The sequence below is a fragment of the Giraffa tippelskirchi genome, chromosome 5 (genome assembly GCF_054371585.1).
Source record: "Giraffa tippelskirchi isolate mGirTip1 chromosome 5, T2T-mGirTip1v1.2.pri, whole genome shotgun sequence".
NCBI classification, from domain to species: Eukaryota; Metazoa; Chordata; class Mammalia; order Artiodactyla; family Giraffidae; genus Giraffa; species Giraffa tippelskirchi.
In genome coordinates this window covers 102025745-102052821 of record NC_137279.1, presented here as the reverse complement: position 1 = coordinate 102052821, position 27077 = coordinate 102025745, and the positions used below count along the sequence as shown (strand labels likewise).

At 44.8% G+C, this 27077-nt stretch overlaps 1 protein-coding gene and 1 long non-coding RNA gene across 2 annotated transcripts in view; one reads left to right on the top strand and one right to left on the bottom strand.

The window, feature by feature from the left end:
• The window catches only part of LOC145504749 (NBPF family member NBPF19-like), a 251607-nt gene extending 228790 nt beyond the window's left edge, over positions 1-22817 (bottom strand). Inside the window, exons 1-15 of the mRNA XM_081486056.1 lie at positions 21707-22817; positions 19635-19737; positions 18365-18579; positions 17272-17323; positions 12393-12607; positions 11126-11177; positions 10027-10241; positions 8745-8796; positions 7927-8102; positions 6623-6674; positions 5524-5738; positions 4242-4293; positions 3424-3599; positions 2120-2171; positions 1021-1235 (exon numbers count right to left, since the gene is read on the bottom strand). Coding sequence (XP_081342182.1) covers positions 1021-1235; positions 2120-2171; positions 3424-3599; positions 4242-4293; positions 5524-5738; positions 6623-6674; positions 7927-8102; positions 8745-8796; positions 10027-10241; positions 11126-11177; positions 12393-12607; positions 17272-17323; positions 18365-18579; positions 19635-19737; positions 21707-21884 — 2020 coding nt within the window. The 5' untranslated portion in view covers positions 21885-22817. The remainder of the gene's footprint in view (positions 1-1020; positions 1236-2119; positions 2172-3423; positions 3600-4241; positions 4294-5523; positions 5739-6622; positions 6675-7926; positions 8103-8744; positions 8797-10026; positions 10242-11125; positions 11178-12392; positions 12608-17271; positions 17324-18364; positions 18580-19634; positions 19738-21706) is intronic.
• On the top strand, positions 16635-23943 carry LOC145504797 (uncharacterized). Its single transcript, XR_014052493.1, has 2 exons — positions 16635-16953; positions 22781-23943. It is a non-coding gene; the product is annotated as an uncharacterized LOC145504797 (long non-coding RNA).
• Positions 23944-27077: the final 3134 nt, after the last annotated feature.

Genomic DNA, 27077 nt, shown 5'->3' with positions numbered 1-27077 from the left:
ATCCCCAGTCTGTGCAAACAGCTAAATATATCCTTTTCCCCACAGTTCCTGGGGAACAACTTAATTATATCCTCAGCCTGCTATAATACTCAGGCTTTTTTCATCTGAAATGTTGTTTATTAATGGGATAAGTGATTTCACACTGAGATTAAATGGGAGTGGAATCCACACACCATCAAGTCAAATGAATCTCAAAGCTGCAAACAGAGGCCATTCATCAGGTTGGGAAGTTCCAGGGCCCTGTCTTCCCTCAGAGCTGCTGCTGCTGCTGCTAAGTCGCTTCAGTCGTGTCCGTCTGTGCGACCTCATAGACGGCAGACCACCAGGATCCCCCGTCGCTGGGATTCTCCAGGCAAGACACTGGAGGGGGTTGCCATTTCCTTCTCAATGCATGAAAGTGAAAAGTGAAAGTGAAGTCGCACAGTCGTGTCCCCATGGACTTCGCGACCCCATGGAGCCTACCAGGCTACTCCATCCATGGGATTTTCCAGGCAAGAGTACTGGAGTGGGTTCCCATTGCCTTTTCCGTTACCTCAGAGAAACATACCAAAAACTGACAGTGCGCATTACCTTCTGCTATCAGAAACTTCGAACAAGATAAGTCCAAGGAAAAGAGAGAGGCTATGGGTTGACAGACGTGAACGAAAGTCGTGACATCTCCAAAGAAATAAACAAGACTGCAAAAAGCCTTGGACAGGTGTAGGAACGCAGGGACATTACCCAGAAATGACAATTAAAGCATTTCCTGTGAGATAAGAGGTTCATTCAAAATTAGGAAGCCTTTGTACCTCCTGTGCCACAATTGCTAAGGTTCATGTGAGTCTGGCTGGACCACCTTGGGTAGAGTGGTTTACCCCAGGGACAACCATGACAGGGAACTTAGAAAAGTTCATTCATAGAATGTCTCATTTTAAATGCAACTATAGAGTCTGGTTCAAATCAGGCTTCAGTATGGAAGCATAGGGTCTATCAAACGGGATCATTCTCCCAGAGTAGACTAACAGATATATCGAAGACTACCTGGGAGACCAGTCGAAATTTCATCCTCTTCAGCATGAGAGCAACCACAGGCTCCATCCATGGCAGACTCCACATTCTCTTCATCAAATGCAAATTTTCCATCACTGGAAGGCTGGTTGCAGGCAGAACCTTCCTGGAGAGTGGAAGGTACTGAAACACATTCATCTTGGGATTGCTGGAACACCACCTTCTTTTCAACATCCAGCAAGTTCACGCTGTGTCAGGTGGAGAAGGGATGACAGAAAATTAAGAGGATTCGACCCCAAGCTATCTGGCTGGTTTTCATGACAGGCATTGAGTTTGCTCACAGAAAGCAAAAGAGCAGTCCCCTTAAGGAGGGAAGTAACTCCTCCTGATGTGGAGTGGAGTGTGGGTGCCATGGGGTAGGAGAGAGACAGCAGGTTCTCTGGGCACTGGGCACACAACCAGCGGTTGAAGGAGGAGATGGAATTTTCCCTACATGCTAACGTCACCACCCCCAGCACACACAGAAGGCAGGGACAGTGGTTCAGACTTTTCTGCACAGATTGTATTGATCTGGATATCCTGTGTCCAAGTGAACACAGCTTTTAAGAAGTTAAAGATGTGTTTGAGTTTGGACTCTATTCCATTCAATTTTAAAATATTTCTTGGCACAAATATAGCTTCAAGATCAGTTTTTCAGAGTTGGAGAAAAAGGAGGTATAGACTAGATATTCTGCCTTCAAGAACTATTTTTTTCAATATTTTGTTGTAATATGAATATCGTTCGATTTTCCTCCCTTGAAATCAAATATTTACCAACATGCTGATGCCAAACCAGTGTAAGACCCATAGTCTCTCACCCTACTTTACCCACTCAGGAGAAAACACACGAATACAGGAACTCCCAGGTTTAGTTATTTCACCTGGGACAACTCACTGTACATTACTAAACTTGAAGGATTGAAAAACTGAAACGCACAAACTTGTGAAACATAAATAGACAACACTACTAAAGAGATACTTGCTGCTGCATGAATAGATGAAAGAGTTATATAGAGTACTTTCTATTTTTCTCTGGATCTGAGGTCTCCTGCTGTCACCACTGACATTCACAGCCCACAGATTTTCAAATTACCTGGGAAATGAGAGCTCTTGTCCACTCACTTGCTTGTGATCGTTTTCATTGTCTAGTAGGAAATTCAGAGACAGCAGGTCATAAGAAGCAAATCAGATCTCACACATATCTACTCAGGAAACACATATACAACAGGGACCTTAATATTCTAATTGTAAGAACATAATTCTTTAGCAAAGATATTCTAGGACACTTAAGTCGTATGAGAATTAGACTGGACTGCTTCCAGACCCATCGAGGAAATTTGCTGATTGATCTGGTATCTCTCCCAACAGCCTTCGTTCTGAGTCTGTAGAAGCACTTAAAAATGTATTTTCCACAGAGATGCTAGAAAATGAGCTGAGTTATTTTCTAGAATTATTTCTATAGTGCTGCTTGGTCCCATCAGACTATGTGGTTGTTGATGGTTCAGAGGAATTTATGCTTGAGACTAGAGTGATGGGTGAATTGTGAAAGCGTTAGCCGCTCAATGGTGGCGGTCTCTTTGTGACTGCATGGACTATAGCCCACCAGGCTCCTCTCTGTCCATTGAATTCTCCACCCAAGAATACTAGAGTGGGTGCCATTCTCTTGTCCAGAGGATCTTCATGATACAGGGATTGAACCTGGGTCTCCTGCATTGCGGGCAGATTCTTTACCATCTGAGCCACCAGGGAAGCCCAGTGAAATCTATTAACCTTCAAATCAAAAAGAATCTTTGGTGCTACACAGAAACCATGACCATTTGAAGCTGGAGGAACTGCCAGAGCCCAGCCTTACTTCATGGAAACATCCAAGCAAGGCAATGGGACAGTTGTGTCTGTCTTGGTGTCAGATACCATCTTAGCTAAGACCTGCCAACATCGAGAAAAGGGAGACTGGGGCTGAGCGCAGTAAAACACATGATGGAAATCACCTCTCCTTATAAAGAGGCAAGTCTGTCATCACTTCTGGAGAGGCCACGAACATTGACAAAAATTTAACTCATTGCGGGGAACAACACACTGGCTCCAAACGAGTTCTGACAGACACCTCCTGTGGATTTCCAGCTGAGGTGGTTGAGAGTTGTCACAAGTGCTTTGTGTCAAATGCCTGATACTGGGGTCAGGGTGACAGAGACAAGCCCGGAGCCAAAAAATGAATGAGAGCTCCCTGACCCACCTGATGTCTGTACTTAAAACTCTACCACAGAGTCTCATCCAAATCACTGTCTACAGCGCTTCCAACAGGGATGACAAACCTCAGCACCGCAGAGGTGGGGAGTACGAAGCGTACAGAGTCTACCTGGGCATATAGGTGGAGTTCTATCACAAGAAAATACTCACTGGTTACATCCCGAGCATAAGACACATCCACGTCCTCAGGTGAGAAGATGGCATTGCTCCGATAAGGCCAGAAGGAGTCTGACAGGTCAGGAAGAACTGAGTAAGTCAGGTAGTGTTCATCTAGAGAGTCCTGTGGGACTCCATTCTCTATCATCTGTGGCAGCTGTCTGTTGAACCTGGTGGGGAGGGACGGCAAAAGACTAAGCCAAGACTTATCAGAAACTGTACAGTCCTATCTGGTTTTGATGGAATGTTTGAGTGGTGAAGCCAAGGGTCTGATCCATGACAGGGAGAAAACTCTGTTTTGTGTGTGAGACACAGCGTGGTTTTACAGGGGCAGAAGAGAGAAAAAGCAGTAGGTGCTCAGTGGTCTGACCAAATAACAGGCTGATGAACAGACAGATTTCTCTGTGATGGTACAGTCACGCCTCACATACAGGGACACGGAGTAGTGGCTTTCACACTTCCACTTACATGGCATTGACATTACTATGACACACATGCCAGCATGCTAACACCAAACATATAGCAGATATGCATCTCACTCTAGAAACCACACCTGATATAAAAATTGAGTGCAAAAAAATCACTCTGACTTAGTTCACCTGGGTCGACTGACTTGGGTTTGAAACTTGACCAGTAAATAAGAAATTGGAAACAATATAAGTACCACAGTGAAAGCAGAGAACATTATGAAAAAGAATAATAGTGGTGGGCAAAACTGACGACACAATATATTCAGCACTTTCTGTCTTTCCCCGCATCAGAGGTCTGCAGAGGTTATCACTGTACAGGAGCCCACAGATATTCAAAATTACCTCGGGGCCACAACCGCTGCTCCTTTCAGGTCATCGTGACCATTCTGGTTTTCTGCAAAGAAATTAACAGAAGAGTTATGTCAGGCAAATGCCTTTCCAAAACGCCCAATCCTGTGCCTATCTTCAGAATGTGGTAACAGGCTATTGAGACAGAAATAATCCAGGAGGCCCTAGAATGAGCCTCAGAAGAAGGCACTGGGTTTCCTTCTTGAGCCATTGGACAAATTTCCTTGATATGATATGTCATCGGCAGAGTATCCTGATCCCCAGTCTGTGCAAACAGCTAAATATATCCTTTTCCCCACAGTTCCTGGGGAACAACTTAATTATATCCTCAGCCTGCTATAATACTCAGGCTTTTTTCATCTGAAATGTTGTTTATTAATGGGATAAGTGATTTCACACTGAGATTAAATGGGAGTGGAATCCACACACCATCAAGTCAAATGAATCTCAAAGCTGCAAACAGAGGCCATTCATCAGGTTGGGAAGTTCCAGGGCCCTGTCTTCCCTCAGAGCTGCTGCTGCTGCTGCTAAGTCGCTTCAGTCGTGTCCGTCTGTGCGACCTCATAGACGGCAGACCACCAGGATCCCCCGTCGCTGGGATTCTCCAGGCAAGACACTGGAGGGGGTTGCCATTTCCTTCTCAATGCATGAAAGTGAAAAGTGAAAGTGAAGTCGCACAGTCGTGTCCCCATGGACTTCGCGACCCCATGGAGCCTACCAGGCTACTCCATCCATGGGATTTTCCAGGCAAGAGTACTGGAGTGGGTTCCCATTGCCTTTTCCGTTACCTCAGAGAAACATACCAAAAACTGACAGTGCGCATTACCTTCTGCTATCAGAAACTTCGAACAAGATAAGTCCAAGGAAAAGAGAGAGGCTATGGGTTGACAGACGTGAACGAAAGTCGTGACATCTCCAAAGAAATAAACAAGACTGCAAAAAGCCTTGGACAGGTGTAGGAACGCAGGGACATTACCCAGAAATGACAATTAAAGCATTTCCTGTGAGATAAGAGGTTCATTCAAAATTAGGAAGCCTTTGTACCTCCTGTGCCACAATTGCTAAGGTTCATGTGAGTCTGGCTGGACCACCTTGGGTAGAGTGGTTTACCCCAGGGACAACCATGACAGGGAACTTAGAAAAGTTCATTCATAGAATGTCTCATTTTAAATGCAACTATAGAGTCTGGTTCAAATCAGGCTTCAGTATGGAAGCATAGGGTCTATCAAACGGGATCATTCTCCCAGAGTAGACTAACAGATATATCGAAGACTACCTGGGAGACCAGTCGAAATTTCATCCTCTTCAGCATGAGAGCAACCACAGGCTCCATCCATGGCAGACTCCACATTCTCTTCATCAAATGCAAATTTTCCATCACTGGAAGGCTGGTTGCAGGCAGAACCTTCCTGGAGAGTGGAAGGTACTGAAACACATTCATCTTGGGATTGCTGGAACACCACCTTCTTTTCAACATCCAGCAAGTTCACGCTGTGTCAGGTGGAGAAGGGATGACAGAAAATTAAGAGGATTCGACCCCAAGCTATCTGGCTGGTTTTCATGACAGGCATTGAGTTTGCTCACAGAAAGCAAAAGAGCAGTCCCCTTAAGGAGGGAAGTAACTCCTCCTGATGTGGAGTGGAGTGTGGGTGCCATGGGGTAGGAGAGAGACAGCAGGTTCTCTGGGCACTGGGCACACAACCAGCGGTTGAAGGAGGAGATGGAATTTTCCCTACATGCTAACGTCACCACCCCCAGCACACACAGAAGGCAGGGACAGTGGTTCAGACTTTTCTGCACAGATTGTATTGATCTGGATATCCTGTGTCCAAGTGAACACAGCTTTTAAGAAGTTAAAGATGTGTTTGAGTTTGGACTCTATTCCATTCAATTTTAAAATATTTCTTGGCACAAATATAGCTTCAAGATCAGTTTTTCAGAGTTGGAGAAAAAGGAGGTATAGACTAGATATTCTGCCTTCAAGAACTATTTTTTTCAATATTTTGTTGTAATATGAATATCGTTCGATTTTCCTCCCTTGAAATCAAATATTTACCAACATGCTGATGCCAAACCAGTGTAAGACCCATAGTCTCTCACCCTACTTTACCCACTCAGGAGAAAACACACGAATACAGGAACTCCCAGGTTTAGTTATTTCACCTGGGACAACTCACTGTACATTACTAAACTTGAAGGATTGAAAAACTGAAACGCACAAACTTGTGAAACATAAATAGACAACACTACTAAAGAGATACTTGCTGCTGCATGAATAGATGAAAGAGTTATATAGAGTACTTTCTATTTTTCTCTGGATCTGAGGTCTCCTGCTGTCACCACTGACATTCACAGCCCACAGATTTTCAAATTACCTGGGAAATGAGAGCTCTTGTCCACTCACTTGCTTGTGATCGTTTTCATTGTCTAGTAGGAAATTCAGAGACAGCAGGTCATAAGAAGCAAATCAGATCTCACACATATCTACTCAGGAAACACATATACAACAGGGACCTTAATATTCTAATTGTAAGAACATAATTCTTTAGCAAAGATATTCTAGGACACTTAAGTCGTATGAGAATTAGACTGGACTGCTTCCAGACCCATCGAGGAAATTTGCTGATTGATCTGGTATCTCTCCCAACAGCCTTCGTTCTGAGTCTGTAGAAGCACTTAAAAATGTATTTTCCACAGAGATGCTAGAAAATGAGCTGAGTTATTTTCTAGAATTATTTCTATAGTGCTGCTTGGTCCCATCAGACTATGTGGTTGTTGATGGTTTAGAGGAATTTATACTTGAGACTAGAGTGATGGGTGAATTGTGAAAGCGTTAGCCGCTCAGTAGTGGCGGTCTCTTTGTGACCGCATGGACTATAGCCCACCAGGCTCCTCTCTGTCCATTGAATTCTCCACCCAAGAATACTAGAGTGGGTGCCATTCTCTTGTCCAGAGGATCTTCATGATACAGGGATTGAACCTGGGTCTCCTGCATTGCGGGCAGATTCTTTACCATCTGAGCCACCAGGGAAGCCCAGTGAAATCTATTAACCTTCAAATCAAAAAGAATCTTTGGTGCTACACAGAAACCATGACCATTTGAAGCTGGAGGAACTGCCAGAGCCCAGCCTTACTTCATGGAAACATCCAAGCAAGGCAATGGGACAGTTGTGTCTGTCTTGGTGTCAGATACCATCTTAGCTAAGACCTGCCAACATCGAGAAAAGGGAGACTGGGGCTGAGCGCAGTAAAACACATGATGGAAATCACCTCTCCTTATAAAGAGGCAAGTCTGTCATCACTTCTGGAGAGGCCACGAACATTGACAAAAATTTAACTCATTGCGGGGAACAACACACTGGCTCCAAACGAGTTCTGACAGACACCTCCTGTGGATTTCCAGCTGAGGTGGTTGAGAGTTGTCACAAGTGCTTTGTGTCAAATGCCTGATACTGGGGTCAGGGTGACAGAGACAAGCCCGGAGCCAAAAAATGAATGAGAGCTCCCTGACCCACCTGATGTCTGTACTTAAAACTCTACCACAGAGTCTCATCCAAATCACTGTCTACAGCGCTTCCAACAGGGATGACAAACCTCAGCACCGCAGAGGTGGGGAGTACGAAGCGTACAGAGTCTACCTGGGCATATAGGTGGAGTTCTATCACAAGAAAATACTCACTGGTTACATCCCGAGCATAAGACACATCCACGTCCTCAGGTGAGAAGATGGCATTGCTCCGATAAGGCCAGAAGGAGTCTGACAGGTCAGGAAGAACTGAGTAAGTCAGGTAGTGTTCATCTAGAGAGTCCTGTGGGACTCCATTCTCTATCATCTGTGGCAGCTGTCTGTTGAACCTGGTGGGGAGGGACGGCAAAAGACTAAGCCAAGACTTATCAGAAACTGTACAGTCCTATCTGGTTTTGATGGAATGTTTGAGTGGTGAAGCCAAGGGTCTGATCCATGACAGGGAGAAAACTCTGTTTTGTGTGTGAGACACAGCGTGGTTTTACAGGGGCAGAAGAGAGAAAAAGCAGTAGGTGCTCAGTGGTCTGACCAAATAACAGGCTGATGAACAGACAGATTTCTCTGTGATGGTACAGTCACGCCTCACATACAGGGACACGGAGTAGTGGCTTTCACACTTCCACTTACATGGCATTGACATTACTATGACACACATGCCAGCATGCTAACACCAAACATATAGCAGATATGCATCTCACTCTAGAAACCACACCTGATATAAAAATTGAGTGCAAAAAAATCACTCTGACTTAGTTCACCTGGGTCGACTGACTTGGGTTTGAAACTTGACCAGTAAATAAGAAATTGGAAACAATACAAGTACCACAGTGAAAGCAGAGAACATTATGAAAAAGAATAATAGTGGTGGGCAAAACTGACGACACAATATATTCAGCACTTTCTGTCTTTCCCCGCATCAGAGGTCTGCAGAGGTTATCACTGTACAGGAGCCCACAGATATTCAAAATTACCTCGGGGCCACAACCGCTGCTCCTTTCAGGTCATCGTGACCATTCTGGTTTTCTGCAAAGAAATTAACAGAAGAGTTATGTCAGGCAAATGCCTTTCCAAAACGCCCAATCCTGTGCCTATCTTCAGAATGTGGTAACAGGCTATTGAGACAGAAATAATCCAGGAGGCCCTAGAATGAGCCTCAGAAGAAGGCACTGGGTTTCCTTCTTGAGCCATTGGACAAATTTCCTTGATATGATATGTCATCGGCAGAGTATCCTGATCCCCAGTCTGTGCAAACAGCTAAATATATCCTTTTCCCCACAGTTCCTGGGGAACAACTTAATTATATCCTCAGCCTGCTATAATACTCAGGCTTTTTTCATCTGAAATGTTGTTTATTAATGGGATAAGTGATTTCACACTGAGATTAAATGGGAGTGGAATCCACACACCATCAAGTCAAATGAATCTCAAAGCTGCAAACAGAGGCCATTCATCAGGTTGGGAAGTTCCAGGGCCCTGTCTTCCCTCAGAGCTGCTGCTGCTGCTGCTAAGTCGCTTCAGTCGTGTCCGTCTGTGCGACCTCATAGACGGCAGACCACCAGGATCCCCCGTCGCTGGGATTCTCCAGGCAAGACACTGGAGGGGGTTGCCATTTCCTTCTCAATGCATGAAAGTGAAAAGTGAAAGTGAAGTCGCACAGTCGTGTCCCCATGGACTTCGCGACCCCATGGAGCCTACCAGGCTACTCCATCCATGGGATTTTCCAGGCAAGAGTACTGGAGTGGGTTCCCATTGCCTTTTCCGTTACCTCAGAGAAACATACCAAAAAATGACAGTGCGCATTACCTTCTGCTATCAGAAACTTCGAACAAGATAAGTCCAAGGAAAAGAGAGAGGCTATGGGTTGACAGACGTGAACGAAAGTCGTGACACCTCCAAAGAAATAAACAAGACTGCAAAAAGCCTTGGACAGGTGTAGGAACGCAGGGACATTACCCAGAAATGACAATTAAAGCATTTCCTGTGAGATAAGAGGTTCATTCAAAATTAGGAAGCCTTTGTACCTCCTGTGCCACAATTGCTAAGGTTCATGTGAGTCTGGCTGGACCACCTTGGGTAGAGTGGTTTACCCCAGGGACAACCATGACAGGGAACTTAGAAAAGTTCATTCATAGAATGTCTCATTTTAAATGCAACTATAGAGTCTGGTTCAAATCAGGCTTCAGTATGGAAGCATAGGGTCTATCAAACGGGATCATTCTCCCAGAGTAGACTAACAGATATATCGAAGACTACCTGGGAGACCAGTCGAAATTTCATCCTCTTCAGCATGAGAGCAACCACAGGCTCCATCCATGGCAGACTCCACATTCTCTTCATCAAATGCAAATTTTCCATCACTGGAAGGCTGGTTGCAGGCAGAACCTTCCTGGAGAGTGGAAGGTACTGAAACACATTCATCTTGGGATTGCTGGAACACCACCTTCTTTTCAACATCCAGCAAGTTCACGCTGTGTCAGGTGGAGAAGGGATGACAGAAAATTAAGAGGATTCGACCCCAAGCTATCTGGCTGGTTTTCATGACAGGCATTGAGTTTGCTCACAGAAAGCAAAAGGGCAGTCCCCTTAAGGAGGGAAGTAACTCCTCCTGATGTGGAGTGGAGTGTGGGTGCCATGGGGTAGGAGAGAGACAGCAGGTTCTCTGGGCACTGGGCACACAACCAGCGGTTGAAGGAGGAGATGGAATTTTCCCTACATGCTAACGTCACCACCCCCAGCACACACAGAAGGCAGGGACAGTGGTTCAGACTTTTCTGCACAGATTGTATTGATCTGGATATCCTGTGTCCAAGTGAACACAGCTTTTAAGAAGTTAAAGATGTGTTTGAGTTTGGACTCTATTCCATTCAATTTTAAAATATTTCTTGGCACAAATATAGCTTCAAGATCAGTTTTTCAGAGTTGGAGAAAAAGGAGGTATAGACTAGATATTCTGCCTTCAAGAACTATTTTTTTCAATATTTTGTTGTAATATGAATATCGTTCGATTTTCCTCCCTTGAAATCAAATATTTACCAACATGCTGATGCCAAACCAGTGTAAGACCCATAGGCTCTCACCCTACTTTACCCACTCAGGAGAAAACACACGAATACAGGAACTCCCAGGTTTAGTTATTTCACCTGGGACAACTCACTGTACATTACTAAACTTGAAGGATTGAAAAACTGAAACGCACAAACTTGTGAAACATAAATAGACAACACTACTAAAGAGATACGTGCTGCTGCATGAATAGATGAAAGAGTTACATAGAGTACTTTCTATTTTTCTCTGGATCTGAGGTCTCCTGCTGTCACCACTGACATTCACAGCCCACAGATTTTCAAATTACCTGGGAAATGAGAGCTCTTGTCCACTCACTTGCTTGTGATCGTTTTCATTGTCTAGTAGGAAATTCAGAGACAGCAGGTCATAAGAAGCAAATCAGATCTCACACATATCTACTCAGGAAACACATATACAACAGGGACCTTAATATTCTAATTGTAAGAACATAATTCTTTAGCAAAGATATTCTAGGACACTTAAGTCGTATGAGAATTAGACTGGACTGCTTCCAGACCCATCGAGGAAATTTGCTGATTGATCTGGTATCTCTCCCAACAGCCTTCGTTCTGAGTCTGTAGAAGCACTTAAAAATGTATTTTCCACAGAGATGCTAGAAAATGAGCTGAGTTATTTTCTAGAATTATTTCTATAGTGCTGCTTGGTCCCATCAGACTATGTGGTTGTTGATGGTTTAGAGGAATTTATACTTGAGACTAGAGTGATGGGTGAATTGTGAAAGCGTTAGCCGCTCAGTAGTGGCGGTCTCTTTGTGACCGCATGGACTATAGCCCACCAGGCTCCTCTCTGTCCATTGAATTCTCCACCCAAGAATACTAGAGTGGGTGCCATTCTCTTGTCCAGAGGATCTTCATGATACAGGGATTGAACCTGGGTCTCCTGCATTGCGGGCAGATTCTTTACCATCTGAGCCACCAGGGAAGCCCAGTGAAATCTATTAACCTTCAAATCAAAAAGAATCTTTGGTGCTACACAGAAACCATGACCATTTGAAGCTGGAGGAACTGCCAGAGCCCAGCCTTACTTCATGGAAACATCCAAGCAAGGCAATGGGACAGTTGTGTCTGTCTTGGTGTCAGATACCATCTTAGCTAAGACCTGCCAACATCGAGAAAAGGGAGACTGGGGCTGAGCGCAGTAAAACACATGATGGAAATCACCTCTCCTTATAAAGAGGCAAGTCTGTCATCACTTCTGGAGAGGCCACGAACATTGACAAAAATTTAACTCATTGCGGGGAACAACACACTGGCTCCAAACGAGTTCTGACAGACACCTCCTGTGGATTTCCAGCTGAGGTGGTTGAGAGTTGTCACAAGTGCTTTGTGTCAAATGCCTGATACTGGGGTCAGGGTGACAGAGACAAGCCCGGAGCCAAAAAATGAATGAGAGCTCCCTGACCCACCTGATGTCTGTGTTCCATAATAGTCCCGTTTCCCTGGTTTCAGCTAAGATGTGTCTATACAACCTGTCCTTAGAGATGACCTTCCTTGGTCTACTCGGCTTGTGAGGAGAAATAATATGGGGGCTACCTGAGATATTGCTTGGAATTTCATCTTCTTTAGCATGAGAGCAACCAGCGGCTCCATCTGGACCAAGGTCTACTTCCAGTTCATTAAATTTCAATGTATCATCACTGCGAGGCTGGGGGCTGTCAGAACTTCCTTGGAAAATTGAAGGCATCAAGGCACATTCATCCTTGGATTCTTCAGGCACTTCCTTCTTTTCAGCCTCCTGCAGCTCCATGCTGTGCCAGATGGGAAAGGAATGAGAGAAAATTAAATGGAGAAGATCTGACCCCAAGCCATTCTGGCTGCTTTTGACAGGAGGCATGGGGAGTGGTCACAGAGAGTAAAAGAGCAGGCCCCTTACAGACAGAAGGAGCTGTCCTCTCTCATATGAAGTGGAGTGTGTCAGTCTGGGGATGGCAGAGGGAGACAAGCAGGTACCCTACATTCCGGCCACAAACCTCTGATGAGGAAGGAGATTCAACCATCCCAGGATGGGACTTTCAGGAACAGGAAGCACAAACGAACTTCGCACCAAGTGCTTCCCCCGGGTCCTAATCCATGTTGAATATAAGGTGAAGTAGTCAAGTGAATCGGAGAAGGCAATGGCACCCCACTCCAGTACCCTTGCCTGGAAAATCTCATGGACGGAGGGGCCTGGTTGGCTACAGTCTATGGGGTCGCTAAGAGTCGGACACGACTGAGCGACTTCACTTTCACTTTTCCCTTTCATGCACTGGAGAAGGAAATGGCAACCCACTCCAGTGTTCTTGCCTGGAGAATCCCAGGAACGGCGGAGCCTGGTGGCCTGCCGTCTATGGGGTCGCACAGAGTCGGGCACGACTGAAGCGACTTAGCAGCAGCAGCAGCAGTCAAGTGAATAAGGGCTTCCCCGGTGGCTCAGTGGTAAAGAGGCCTGCCAATGCAGAGATGCGGCTTCGAACCCTGGGCCAGGAATATCCCTTGGAGAAGGAAATGGCAACCCACTCCAGTCTTCTCCATGGGAAAAAGCAATGGACAGAGGAGCCTGGCATGCTCCAGGCCGTGGGGTCACAAACATTCAGAGACAACTGAGCAACTGAGCATGCACAGTGAACCGAATACAGATATTAAAGCCTGATAGACTCTCGGAGATGTTCTACCTTCTCTTTAGGAACACAAAGGCCTGCAAGGCCGCTTTCACTTACTATTGTCAAGGAAAACCAATTTTGTTTTGCACAGTTGTCCTGCGGTTTCATTTTTCTAATTGCTTCTCTACTAATTCTGTTGCTAGTTACCTTCCTTGCAAGGCTCTAAAACACCTGTGTAGAAATAGATATTTATCTCACTTGGCCTTCCTTTAGAAGAGAACAGATACTCTCTGTGTGGAAAGGAAATCCTAAGGGTGCTGCATTCACCTTGGGTCATACATACACGTAGCACAGAGACAGCAGACAACCAAGTTACAGGGACATTTCCATGTGGGTGGAGCGAAGTAAATGAATCCCAGCTGCAGTTGTGCTTATACTTACATCTGGCATGTGACTCTCTTGAGGTACTTATTGTTCTTTTGTGACCCTGTCCACATTTTCCCTACACGTTACCAGCTCCTGATAGAAAGACTGAAAACCACAATCACAGAAAACTAACCAATCTAACCACATGGACTACAGTCTTGTCTAACTCAATGAAACTATGAGCCATGCCGTGTAGGGTCAGGGTGGAGAGTTCTGACAAAATGTGCTCCACTGGAGAAGGGAATGGTAAACCACTTCAGTATTTTTGCCTTGAGAACCCCATGAACACTATGAAAAGGCAAAAAGATAGGACACTGGAAGATGAATTCCCCAGGTGGGTAGGTGCCCTATATGCTCCTGGAGATCAGTGGAGAAATAAGTTCCGAAAGAATGAAGAGATGGAGTCAATGCAAAAACAACACCCAGTTGTGGATGTGACTGGTGATGGGAAGCAAGGTCTGATGCTGTAAGAAGAATATTGCATAGGAACCTGGAATGTTAGGTCCGTGTTTCAAGGCAAATTGGAAGTGGTCAAACAGGAGATGCCAAGAGTGAATGCCAACATTTTAGGAATCAGCGTCCTAAAATGGACTAGAATGGGTGAATTTAACTCAGATGACTATTATATGTACTACTGTGGGCACGAATCCCTTAGAAGAAGTGGAGTAGCCATCATAGTTAACAAAAGAGTCCAAAAGCTAGTACTTGGATGCAATCTCAAAAACGACAGAATGATCTCTGTTCCTATCCAAGGCAAATCATTAAATATCACTGTTATCCAAGTCTATGCCCCGACCAGTAATGCTGAAGAAGCTGAAATTGAAAGGTTCTATGAAGACCTACAAGACCTTCTAGAACTAATACCCATAAAAGATGTTCTTTCCATTACAGGGGACGGGAATGCAAAAGTAGGAAGTCAAGAAACACGTGCAGTTAACAGGCAAATTTAGCCTTGGAGTACAGAATGAAGCAGGGCAAAGGCTAATCGAGTTTTGCCAAGGGAACACACTGGTTATAGCAACACCCTCTTCCAACAACGCAAGAGAACACTCTACACATGGACATCACCAGATGGGCAACACCAAAATCAGACTCTGGGAGTTGGTGATGGACAGGGAAGCCTGGCGTGCTGCGGTTCATGGGGTCCCAAAGAGTCGGACACTACTGAGCAACTGAACTGAACTGAACTGATATTCTTTGTAGCCAAAGGTGGAGAAGTTCTATCGAGTCAGCAAAAAGAAGATCGGGAGCTGACTGTGGCTCAGATCATGAACTCCTTATTGCCAAATTCAGACTTAAATTGAAGCAAGTAGGGAAAACCATTAGACCATTCAGCTATGACCTAAATCAACTCCCTTATGATTATACAGTGGAGGTGAGAAAGAGGTTTAAGGGACTAGATCTGATAGAGTGCCTGATGAACTATGGACAGAGGTTTGTGACATTGTACAGGAGACAGGGATCAAGACCATCCCCAAGAAAAAGAAATGTAAAAAACCCAAATGGCTGTCTGAGGAGGCATTACAAATAGCTGTGAAAAGAAGAGAATCAAAAAGCAAAAGAGAACAGGAAAGATATTCCCATTTGAATGCAGAGTTCCCGAGAATAGCAAGGGGTGATAAGAACACTTTTCTCAATGAACAGTGCAAAGAAAGAGAGGAAAACAATAGAATGGCAAAGGCCAGAGATCTCTTCAAGAAAATGAGAGGTAGCAAGGGAATCTTTCATGCAAAGATGGGCTCAATAAAGGGCAGAAATTGTATTGACCTCACAGAGCAGAAGATATTAAGAAGAGGTGGCAATAATACACGGAAGAATTATACAAAAAAATTTTCATGATCCAGATAACCAAGATGGTGTGATCACTCACCTAGAGCCAGACATCCTGGAATGTGACGTCAAGTGGGCCTCAGGAAGCATCACTACAAACAAAGCTGGTGGAGGTGATGGAATTCCAGGTGAGCTATTTCAAATTCTAAAAGATAATGCTGTCAAAGTGCTGCACTCAATATGCCAGCAAATTTGGAAAACTCAGCAGTGGCCACAGGACCGGAAAAGGTCAGGTCTGATTCCAATCCCAAAGAAAGGCAATGCCAAAGAATGCTCAAACTACTGCACAATCGCACTCATCTCACACGCTAGTAAAGTAATGCTCAAAATTCTCGTAGTCAGGCTGCAAGAATACATGAACCGTGAACTTCTAGATGTTCAAGCTGGTTTTAGAAAAGGCAGAGGAACCAGAAACCAAATTGCCAAAGTTTGTTGGATCATCGAAAAAGCAGAGAGTGCCAGGAAAATATCTACCTATGCTTTATTAACTATGCCAAAGTCTTTGACTGTGTGCCTCACCACAAACTGTGGAAAATTTTGAAAGAGATGGGAATACCAGACCACCTGACAGGCCTCTTCAGAAATCTGTATGCAGGTCAGGAAGCAACAGTTAGAACTGGACATGGAACAACGGACTGGTTCCAAACAGGAAAAGGAGTACATCAAGGCTGTATATTGTCACCCTGCTTATTTAACTTATATGCAGAGTACGTCATGAGAAATGCTGGGCTGGTTGAAGCACAAGCTGGAATGAAGATTGCCAGGAGAAATATCAATAACCTCAGATATGCAGAAGACACCACCCTTATGGCAGAAAGTGAAGAAGAACTGAAGTGCCTCTTGATGAAAGTGAAAGAGGAGAGTGAGTAAGTTGGCTAAAACTCAACATTCAGAAAGCTAAGGCGAAGGCGTATGGTCCCATCACTTCATGGCAAATAGATGGGGAGACAGTGGCACCAGGGGCAGACTTAGATTTGGGGCTCTAAAATCAGTGCAGATGGTGACTGCAGCCATGAAATTAAAAGGCGCTTACTCCTTGGAAGAAAAGTTATGACCAACCTAGATAGCATATTAAAAAGCAGAGACATGACTTTGCCAACAAAGGTCCATCTACTCGAGGCTATGGTTTTTCCAGTAGTCATGTATGGATGTGAGAGTTGGATTATAAAGAGAGCTGAGTGCCGAAGAATTGATGCTGTTGAACGGTGGTGGTGCAGAAGACGCTTGAGAGTCCCTTGGCCGGCAAGGAGATCCAACCAGTCCATCCCAAAGGAAATCAGTCCTGAATATTCATTGGGAGGACTGATTTTGAAGCTGAAACGCCAATATTTTGGCCACATGATGCAAAGATCTGACTCATTTGAATAGACCTTGATGCTGGGAAAGATTGAAGGCAGAAAGAGAAGGGGATGACAGAGGGTGAGAGGGTTGGATGGTATCACCAACTCAGTGGACATGAATTTGAGTAAACTCGAGGAGTTGGTGATGGACAGGGAGGCCTGGTGTGCTCAGTCCATGAGATCACAAAGAGTCGGACATGACTGAGTGGCTGAACTGGACTGATAGTTAATTGTTACCTGGGGGTTAGTGTTTCTTGTGCTTGTTCAGCCTCTTCGTCTTCACAAATTTCTGCAAACAAAATCAGAAATATCCAGTCAGCTTCTAGTCACTTCCCCCATCACAAACACAGGGACTCATATGGTCACAGAGTCATAAATATCTATGTACGAATTAGTACTGTATGGAAGTTTTAATGCATTGTCTTTAAACAACTGCCCAAGCATGGACTTCTGATCCAACAGGCAGTGTGTTTCTAAACTGGTAGATCATCCTCAGGACACCTTCTGCTTGAAATTGGGCAATCATTTAAATGGTCTTTTCTTCCTGATATCACCTCACATTGTCCACCTTCCATCTCCACTTCTACAAATGTATCATCCATCCTGACACAAATTCTGCCAAAGACACGGCGTCTATAGACCTTCTCAGGTCTCACAAGATGCCCTCCTTTCTCTAAGGAGAACAACCATGTCCCACAGCCCTCCATCTGGCAACATCCTGGCTCTTCAAGGTGGCTTTTGTGTATTATCTGGGAAAGCCTCTCTATGGAAAGTGCTCCATCTGCCCAACACCAAGACCAACTCCATCACGTACCTTATCCAACACCACAAAGTGAAGGGCTTTCTTTTTTCTGCAGTGTATTTGTAAATATTCCCAAATTTCATCACTATAGCTACTAGCAATAGATTATTTCACCCAGTTTACAGATGAGAAGAGTTACTAACATAAGGAAAAGCAATCGTTCTCACATATTGATAAACACAGCACTCAGCCTGGAACCTGGGAACTTCCAAGCTTCCTCTAGGGCTCTATTCACTCTAACAAGCTGTCTCCTGTCACCTCCATCTTTTTGTGCTTTAATGCTGGCTGGATGTTTCCTCCTGCCTCAGTGGCCATGGTCCATCAGGGAGGAAGCCGACAAGTGGGATATAATGACCTCCACCCTGTGCATTTCTCCATTGTCCTCTTACTTAGACAATCCTGCTCCTACAAAGCCCCAAAGAGGACACGAACCAGGAAAGCTGATCAACATTCGTACTGGAGCTGTTCATCTCACCAACTGGGGACCTAGGAAAGGATCAGTGCTCTCAGGGTCTGTGGCCCCCTCACCTGGGCTGAGCTTGCAGGCAAGGCGCTCTGCCAGGCGGTATCCCTCAGACAGGCTCTCTCGGAAGCCCTGCCCCTGGTGCTTGTCCAGGTCATTGTGGGTGAGGAGGTCCTTGAGGTGCTGCCTGAGCAGGACGGAGTCATCTTTCCCATCCTGTAGTGTCTGCCGTAACTGGGTCAGCTCTCGTGCCTGACTTCGAATTAGGATCTCACAAGTCCTAGGTGGAACAGAAGACACAGTTGTAAAAGGCAAAAAGTTAGATGAAAGACACTTAGGGATTTCTGTGAGAACAACCCCAAGGAGACCTTTAAACCGAATTCTGGCACATATCTGATGACTGGCTCAGGCACTCAGTCGTGTCCGACTCTTGCGACCCCTATAGTGTACCAGTCTCCTCTGCCCATTGCATTATCCTGGCAAGAATACTGGAGTGGGTTGCCATTTCCTACTCCATATCTGATGACTGGCCTATGTCAAAGAGAAAGAAGGTAAACAAAGGTTTCTTCTCTATCAGAAAGTACTCCTGTAAGATTCCGTGACATTCCATTCATCTTGTCCTTCTGTAAAGATATCCTACTGTCTTCCCTGGTGGCTCAGCTGCTAAAGAACCTGACTGACAATTCAGGAAACACAAGAGGTGCAGCTTTGGTCCCTAAGTCAGGAACATTCCCTGGAGAAGGAAATGGCAATCCACTCCAATATTCTTGCCTGGAAACTTCATGGACAGAGGAGCCTGGTGGGCTACAGTCCATGGGTCATAAAGAGTCACTACTGAGTGCACATGCATGCATCAATGTCTTCCTAAATCTGCATCATGACGATGTCTCTCCAGTTCCTCACTCGGCCATGCCCATTTGCATTAAAAAATACACAAAGTAGTTTCTGTATTTTTAATCTGGCAACACAAAGTACTGTCCAGTGAATGACACACAGCCAGATATAGAGTGTGGACAAGTATATCCGGGGTGAGTTGGAAAGAACAGAAGCATGACAGGGTGAAGAAAGCATTCCAGGATGGAGTCAGGCAGGAGGGGGGTGTGGTTTAAAGGCAAATAGGGTACCGATGGCACAACATTGTGAATGAGCCAAGTGCCACTGGTTCACTTGAATGTAGTGAATTTCATGATGAGATTCAAGGCAATAGTTGATTGAAAAGCAAAGTAAATTCCTTCCTGAATAACAACTGGAGTCCATAATTCACCAACTGGTATTCTCCACCTATTTGATAAGACTGTGCCCTGTGCCTGCCATGAACATTCCTGCCCTCCTTACCTCAGCCTTTCATCAAGTGTTGGCTTCTCTGCCGGCCTCGGCACCTCAAATGGCAGCTTCTCCCCCAGCACGGATTCAACAATGTCGTTATATGCTCCACACTCTGAGGAAAGAGAGACACAGCCTCAGGGAAAGCTGGCCTTGCTGCTGTGGTCACTGTCTTCAAGGGAGGAGGACAGACCACCTTAGTGGTGGAGGTAACTCTTTTTCCAGTCTCTATGGAGAGATTGCCACATCTGATTCCTTAGCATCTGAACCGAGGTGACTCCCCATTTTAGAGCTGAAGAAAGAGAAGCTCCAAGACACAGAAAGTAACTAGACAAGATGAACTGCCATTTGACAAAGTCAGAATTCACATCCCCTGAGAATGACCCTGAATCCTGGGCCACTGAACCAAGACCTGCAGCCTCTGAGGTGAGACACTGAGCAGGGGCCTGGGCTGGCGATCCCTGTGTGGTTGGGAAGGCTCCTAGGACTATAGGACTGATGGTTCCCTTCTGCTGGGATTTCAATAATGAACACGCGTCTCAAGGTGTAAAACTCACCTGGACATACTTGTGTGAAATAGAATACATGAAATCATAAGGACGTGAAAGAGATATGCCCAAACACTGAGAAAGTCTGTGTTATTAGGAACAGTAGAACTATGAACTACGTGTATTTACACTGAGTAGGCACTATTGTCAGGGCTTTGTCAGATTTACTCAGTATGCACTACAACGAAAACCCTAGTTACTATTACAACACCACACACACAGAGGAGGAACCAGAGACACAGAAAGGTTCCCAACAGGGATGTGAGCCCAGGAAACCTGGCCCAGAGTCCATGTCTTTCACACTGTGCTGTGGTGACCTCCACACCAGGGTCCTGGTGAGACATCTCTTCTTCACCAGCCTCACAATTTCTTTCTTAGAATTTTGTGACTATCATAAGGAGCGGTATAAATAATACTGAGTTTGTCCTTTGCCCAAAGCTCATCATTTCACTTTCTTAAATAGTAGGCTTTCCTTCTTTCTTGTCTCTGTGTCAATCATTTTTCATTAACTCCCTCATTGCTTCATTGAAAATGATTGTAGTAAAGTGACACAGACACAAGTTGTCAAGATTCCTCTCATCCCCTTGTTGTGCATGTACCCTGGACATGACTTCTTTTCCTTACTCCAGGCCCCTCTTACTGAACAGGCAAAAATGATTCCCATTGCCAGGCTGACTGTGGGTGCAGAGGGCCTCCTCACACTCTGCCTGGGTTTTTACTGTGGCTGGTGATCTCCCCCCACTTACCATCATCCTCATGTTGGTCACACAGCTTATAGCACACACTCAGGGTCCCCCGGACTCCTGGTCAACCTGCATCACCAAAGTTGCACCAGCTCAAGTGGGGAGAGAGGGGAAAGTGCAGATTGTCTGATTTCACCAGAAACACCTTCATTCTTGCCAGAGGGTCACATGGCTTTCTTGGACTCAGAAGGAGAACTTGTACACTCAGAAAGCATGGCTTCCTTCTCACCAGGGAGTCTCTGTCTTGACGGCATCACACAGACCATGGTTTCAATGAGAAGCCGACTCATCCTTAATCTCCTTTAAATCATATACCCCCTCTTCTCACAATGTCTAACCACACCTTACCCCAGTGTACCTAGCCCAGGGCGTTGCCAGTGGAGCATCAGGGAACCTTGAACGGATGGAGATCATTAGTTGCAGGGGTTTAGCCAAGAGGCATGCAGGGTCAGATACGGAACAGAAAAGATTCCAGTCAACACAGCTTAGTTTGCTTCTGAGACACACAGGCACTCCTGTGCCTGCACCAGGAATCACTGTCTGGTATTTTCACTCCAATCTCACCCTAGACATCACTGCAAACTTGGAAAAGTGCCTCCACTCCTTGTGCCTCAGTCTTCCCAGCCTCAGGGAACTGAAGGCAAAAGAGCCACTCCTACCTTTCCTGGATTGTGGTCAGAATGGAATTCAAAATGACAAAGGGAAAAGGAGACCAATCCTGGAGACTTATACTTTCTTAGAGGGAAGGCCGTGATCATTCATTGCTTTGGTGACCATGACCCCGAGGACTTACTGTATTTCTGCAGCTGGTTGGCCAGGGAGTAAGCAGTAGCTTCGGATACGAGGAATTTCTCTGTGAGGTCTCTGAAGTCCTGCTTGCACTTTGCCAGCTGCAACCGAAGCTCCTGGTTGACTTCCGTGAGGGTACGTTCTGCCCTCACATCAGATAAAGGGGGAACACATACTGCCATGGTGACATGTGGTAGAACGGGTAGAAGCCAAGGTGGGAAGGAGACACCCAATATATGGGGGGGTTAAAGACAAATAAGATCACATAGGCTTAATCAGCACTGAGGGATGACAAAAACTGGAATTCCTAACTTACTGTTGAGAACAACTAGAGGGTTCTCAACCGCAAAAAGAAGATGAAGATGCCAGAGCTCAGAGCCAAAGGTCCTGTGCGGGGCTGAGACCCAGACAGGAGTGAAGGGGGGGGGGGTACCCAGCGTGCTAGGTAACCATCCGGAGTTGCCATAACAGAACTGGTAGGGGGAGGGGTTCACGGAATCTTGGCGGCCCCTGCCTTCCAGGTGCCTAGGCCATGACCGTTTGTAACACCACCACTGACAGCACCCAAGCCCTCAGCAGCCACTCTTAGGTTGTCTACACACGTACCGATACCACTGACCTATCTTATCCAAAAACTGTCTAAGCTGAGTTCCCACTGTTCATTCTTCTGTGCACAAAAATATTCATGGGAGAAATACTTTGCCAGCAGGTCTTCATATCTGTTGGGCTGTCATAAAGTCACCTCAGTTCAGTTCATTTCAGTCGCTCAGTCATGTCTGACTCTTTGCAACCCCATGGACTGTAGCACACCAGTCCTCCCTGTCCATCACCAACTCCTGGAGTTCACTCAAACTCACGTCCACTGGGTCGGCGATGACATCCAACCATCTCATGCTCTGTCGTCCCCTCCTCCTCCCGCCTTCAATCTTTCCCAGCATCAGGGTCTTTTCAAATGAGTCAGTTCTTTCCAGCAGGTGGCCAAAGTATTGGAGTTTCAGCTTCAGCATCAGTCCTTCCAGTGAATATTCAGGACTGATTTCCTTTAGGATGGACTGGTTGGATCTCCTTGAAGTCCAAGGGACTCTCAAGAGTCTTCTCCAACACCACAGTTCAAAACCATCAATTCTTTGGCACTCGCTTTCTTTATAGTCCAACTGTCACATGCACACATGACTACTGGAAAAACCATATCACCTCATCGTCTCTTTAAACAGATCTTAAGGCTTGTCCCCAGGTGAAGGACGTCAAACCTGTAGACTGTCATGAACTTCTTCTCTGCGTCTTTTCCAGTTTAGTCTGTGTCCTAAAAACTGTAGGATACAAATCAGACTACAATACTAAGTGAAGAAATAATTTTTAAAAATATTTTCTCTCCCAACTCAGTATGCTTTTGCTGCATCCTGTTGTTATGTCAATTTCTTCTCTTTACTGGGCAGCATGTTGGTTTCAGAATAAACTTAAGGTTGACATCCCTACCTTCTAAATTCTTCCTCTGGGTCTGGGTTGTTCTATTTGATTCTTTCTTTAAAATGTTACTAAACACTACATTTCATACTTTCACCAATGTATTTCATTGTAGCCTCACAAGCGCTCTTTCCAAGCTGTCAAAATGACTAAAAGAGTTTATGTGTATCTCCTTGAAAACATGGTGTGCTTGTGCTCAGTCACGTCATTCTTGTCTGACTCTTTGCGATCCCAGGACTGTAGCCCGTCAGGCTCCTCTGTCTATGGGGATTCTCCAGGCAAGAATACCAGAATGGGCTGCCATGCCCTCTTCCAGAGGATCTTCCTGATCCAGGGATCAAACCCGCATCTCCTGTGTCTCTTGCATTGCAGGCTGATTCTTTCCCACTGAGCCACTGAATACACGGGCTGCCTCTCTGTTCAGGAAAGATTTGACAGCCTTGTGCTCTCGTTCTGTGTCCATTCAGTTCAGCCACATATTGAACAGGCCAGGTTTCCAGAGCAGTGTTTGTGGCACACTGTTTGATCCATCCCTTTGAGTTTTCCTCGTGCCATTGACCTGTGGTTGTATTCCGAAAACAGAGCATGCTTAAGTTCAAGGTCATAGGTCAGGGATCATGATGATCCCCAGTGAACATAAGCATTGTGTTCAGTGACATAGACGCTGAGCTTGAGGAAAGAGAGACAGGCAGGCCCTCAGGTAGTGATGGCCTGAACCAACTCCTCACTTCCTCAGCATCTCTTCCTACCCGGGTCTTGTGAGTCTGAGACTTGGGGAACCCCTGTAGCATCCATCTCTTCAGTTTAGCTCTTGGTCCTACCTGGGTGGAGGGTCAAATGGGTGTGACAACAAGCCACTGAGCATCTGTTCATGTTAAGATAAAAGATACAAAACAGGAACAGCTACTTATGAAAGCGTATCTTCCCCACACCCCCACACAATCCTCAAACTACAGTGCTTAATGATACTTGGTGTGTGAGATTCAGCAAAGGCTTTAAGGAAATCTATTTTCTGGTTGCTGTGGGGCCTGACATTCTGTGGGGGAAATAGAAATGTGTCAAATTCCTTCATTTTAAATATGATGAAACCAAAAAATCTCACAAAACGTAACTGCCTTGAGGTCAGGGATGAATTTTGCCATGCTAACAGAAGTATATAACAGGTACAGTTCACTGACTAATACTGTGCCAGGCATTTCACACATATTATGATACTTTCTTTCATCGTAATCATTCAAGGTAACATCCCTGTAGAAGAGGTACATTCAAAAAAATTATTGGACCAAAGTTAAAATTAAAAAAAAAAAACAACAACGCTTTATCAAGGCAAGTAAGCTATTGCTTTGCATTTTGTAGGTAGGAGAAACCTATTGTTTTTATCCTGCCATTGTCCCATTGCATACTCCTCTTTTTCTCTGTGACCTGACTTTATTCCTAGAGTCCTACCTTTTTTCAACAAAACCATTTCTATGCACTGAGCAATAGCAGAAGTGATGGCTGGGCCCTTCTAAAGGCTCCCTGAGTGCTTATGTGTTTCAGGACACCAGACACCATCTGGAGGCAAGAGCAGCCTGTCTGTTAGAATGTGTGCTGTGCTAAGTTGTTTCAGTCGTGTCTGACTCTTTGTGATCCTATGGACTGTAGCCCTCCAGCCTCCTCTGTTCCTGGAATTTCCCAGGCAAGAATACTGGAGTGGGTTGCCATTTCTTCCTCCAGGGAATCTTCCTGACCCAGGGATCAAAACCGTGTCTCTTGCCTGTCCTACATTAGCAGGCAGGTTCTTTACCACTAGCCCCACCTGAGAATCCCGTCTGTTAAGAGTGGGCAGCTGCTTTCCCACCCCACTGAGTTAGCAGCATATCCCAGGACACAAAGGGATCACTTCCCTTCAACTCAAGAATCTTTTCTCTCAGTGACTGCTCTATTGGCCCGAACTCTCCTGAAAGTGAATGCTCTTGCTAACTTTCTGGTTTCTTGTTAGGTGTCTAGAGTATTTATCAATTTCTTCTAACAAACATCTTCGTTGAAGTTTGCATTTATAGCAATAGGATTTATTTTTTAGAAAGTGGCAGCCTTGAGTAGATTGGTCCCATCAATGAGCAAACAAGGGTGAATTTAGCTTTCACTCAAAACCAGACTGAATTTAAAATTAGGCCCCACCATCACCCTAATTCCAAAACCAGACAAAGATGCCACAAAAAAGGAAAACTGCAGGCCAATATCACCGATGAACATAGAGGCAAAAATCCTTAATAAAATTCTAGCAAACAGAATCCAACATCATATTAAAAAGATCATACATCATGACCAAGTGGGCTTTATCCCAGGAATGCAAGGTTTCTTTAATACCCGCAAATCAATCAATGCAATACACCACATTAACAAATTGAAAGATAAAAATCATACGATTATCTCAATAGATGCAGAAAACGCCTTTGACAAAATCCAACATCCATTTATGATAAAAACCCTCCAGAAAGCAGGAATACAAGGAACACACCTCAACATAATAAAAGCTATATATGACAAACCCACAGCAAACATTATCCTCAATGGTGAAAAATTGAAAGCATTTCCCCTCAAGTCAGGAACAAGGCAAGGGTACCCACTTTCACCACTACTATTCAACATAGTTTTGGAAGTTTTGGCCACAGCAATCAGAGCTGAAAAAGAAATAAAAGGAATCCAGATAGGAAAAGAAGAAGTAAAACTCTCACTGTTTGCAGATGACATGATCCTCTATACATAGAAAACCCGAAAGATTCTACCAGAAAATTACTAGAGCTAATCAATGAATCGGAGAAGGCAATGGCACCCCACTCCAGTACTCTTGCCTGGAGAATCCCACGGACAGAGGAGCCTGGTAGGCTGCAGTCCATGGGGTCGCTGAGAGTCGGACACGACTGAGCGACTTCACTTTCCCTTTTCACTTTCATGCATCGGAGAAGGAAATGGCAACCCACTCCAGTGTTCTTGCCTGGAGAATCCCAGGGACGGGGGAGCCTGGTGGGCTTCCGTCTATGGGGTCGCACAGAGTCGGCCACGACTGAAGCGACTTAGCAGCAGCAGCAGCAGCAGCAATCAATGAATATAGTAAAGTTGCAGGATATAAAATTAACACACAGAAATCCCTTGCATTCCTATACACCGATAATGAGAAAACAGAAAGAGAAATGAAGGAAACAATACCATTCACCATGGCAACAAAAAGAATAAAATACTTAGGAATATATCTACCTAAAGAAACAAAAGACTTATATATAGAACACTATAAAACACTGATGAAAGAAATCAAAGAGGACACAAACAGATGGAGAAATATACCATGTTCATGGATTGGAAGAATTAATAGAGTGACAATGAGTATACGACCCAAAGCAATCTATAGATTCAATGCAATCCTTATCAAGCTACCAACGGTATTTTTCACAGAACTAGAACAAATCATTTCACAATTGGTATGGAAATATAAGAAACCTCGAATAGCCAAAGCAATCTTGAGAAAGAAGAATGGAACTGGAGGAATCAACATGCCTGACTTCAGGCTCTACTACAAAGCCACAGTCATCAAGACAGTATGGTACTGGCACAAAGATAGAAATATAGATCAGTGGAACAAAATAGAAAGCCCAGAGATACATCCATGCACCTATGGACACCTTATCGTCGACAAAGGAGGCAAGAATATACAATGGAGAAAAGATAATCTCTTTAACAAGTGGTGCTGGGAAAACTGGTCAACCACTTGTAAAAGAATGAAACTAGAACACTTTCTAACACCATACACAAAAATAAACTCAAAACGGATTACAGATCTAAACGTAAGACCAGAAACTATAAAACTCCTAGAGGAAAACATAGGCAAAACACTCTCCGACGTAAATCACAGCAGGATCCTCCACGACCCACCT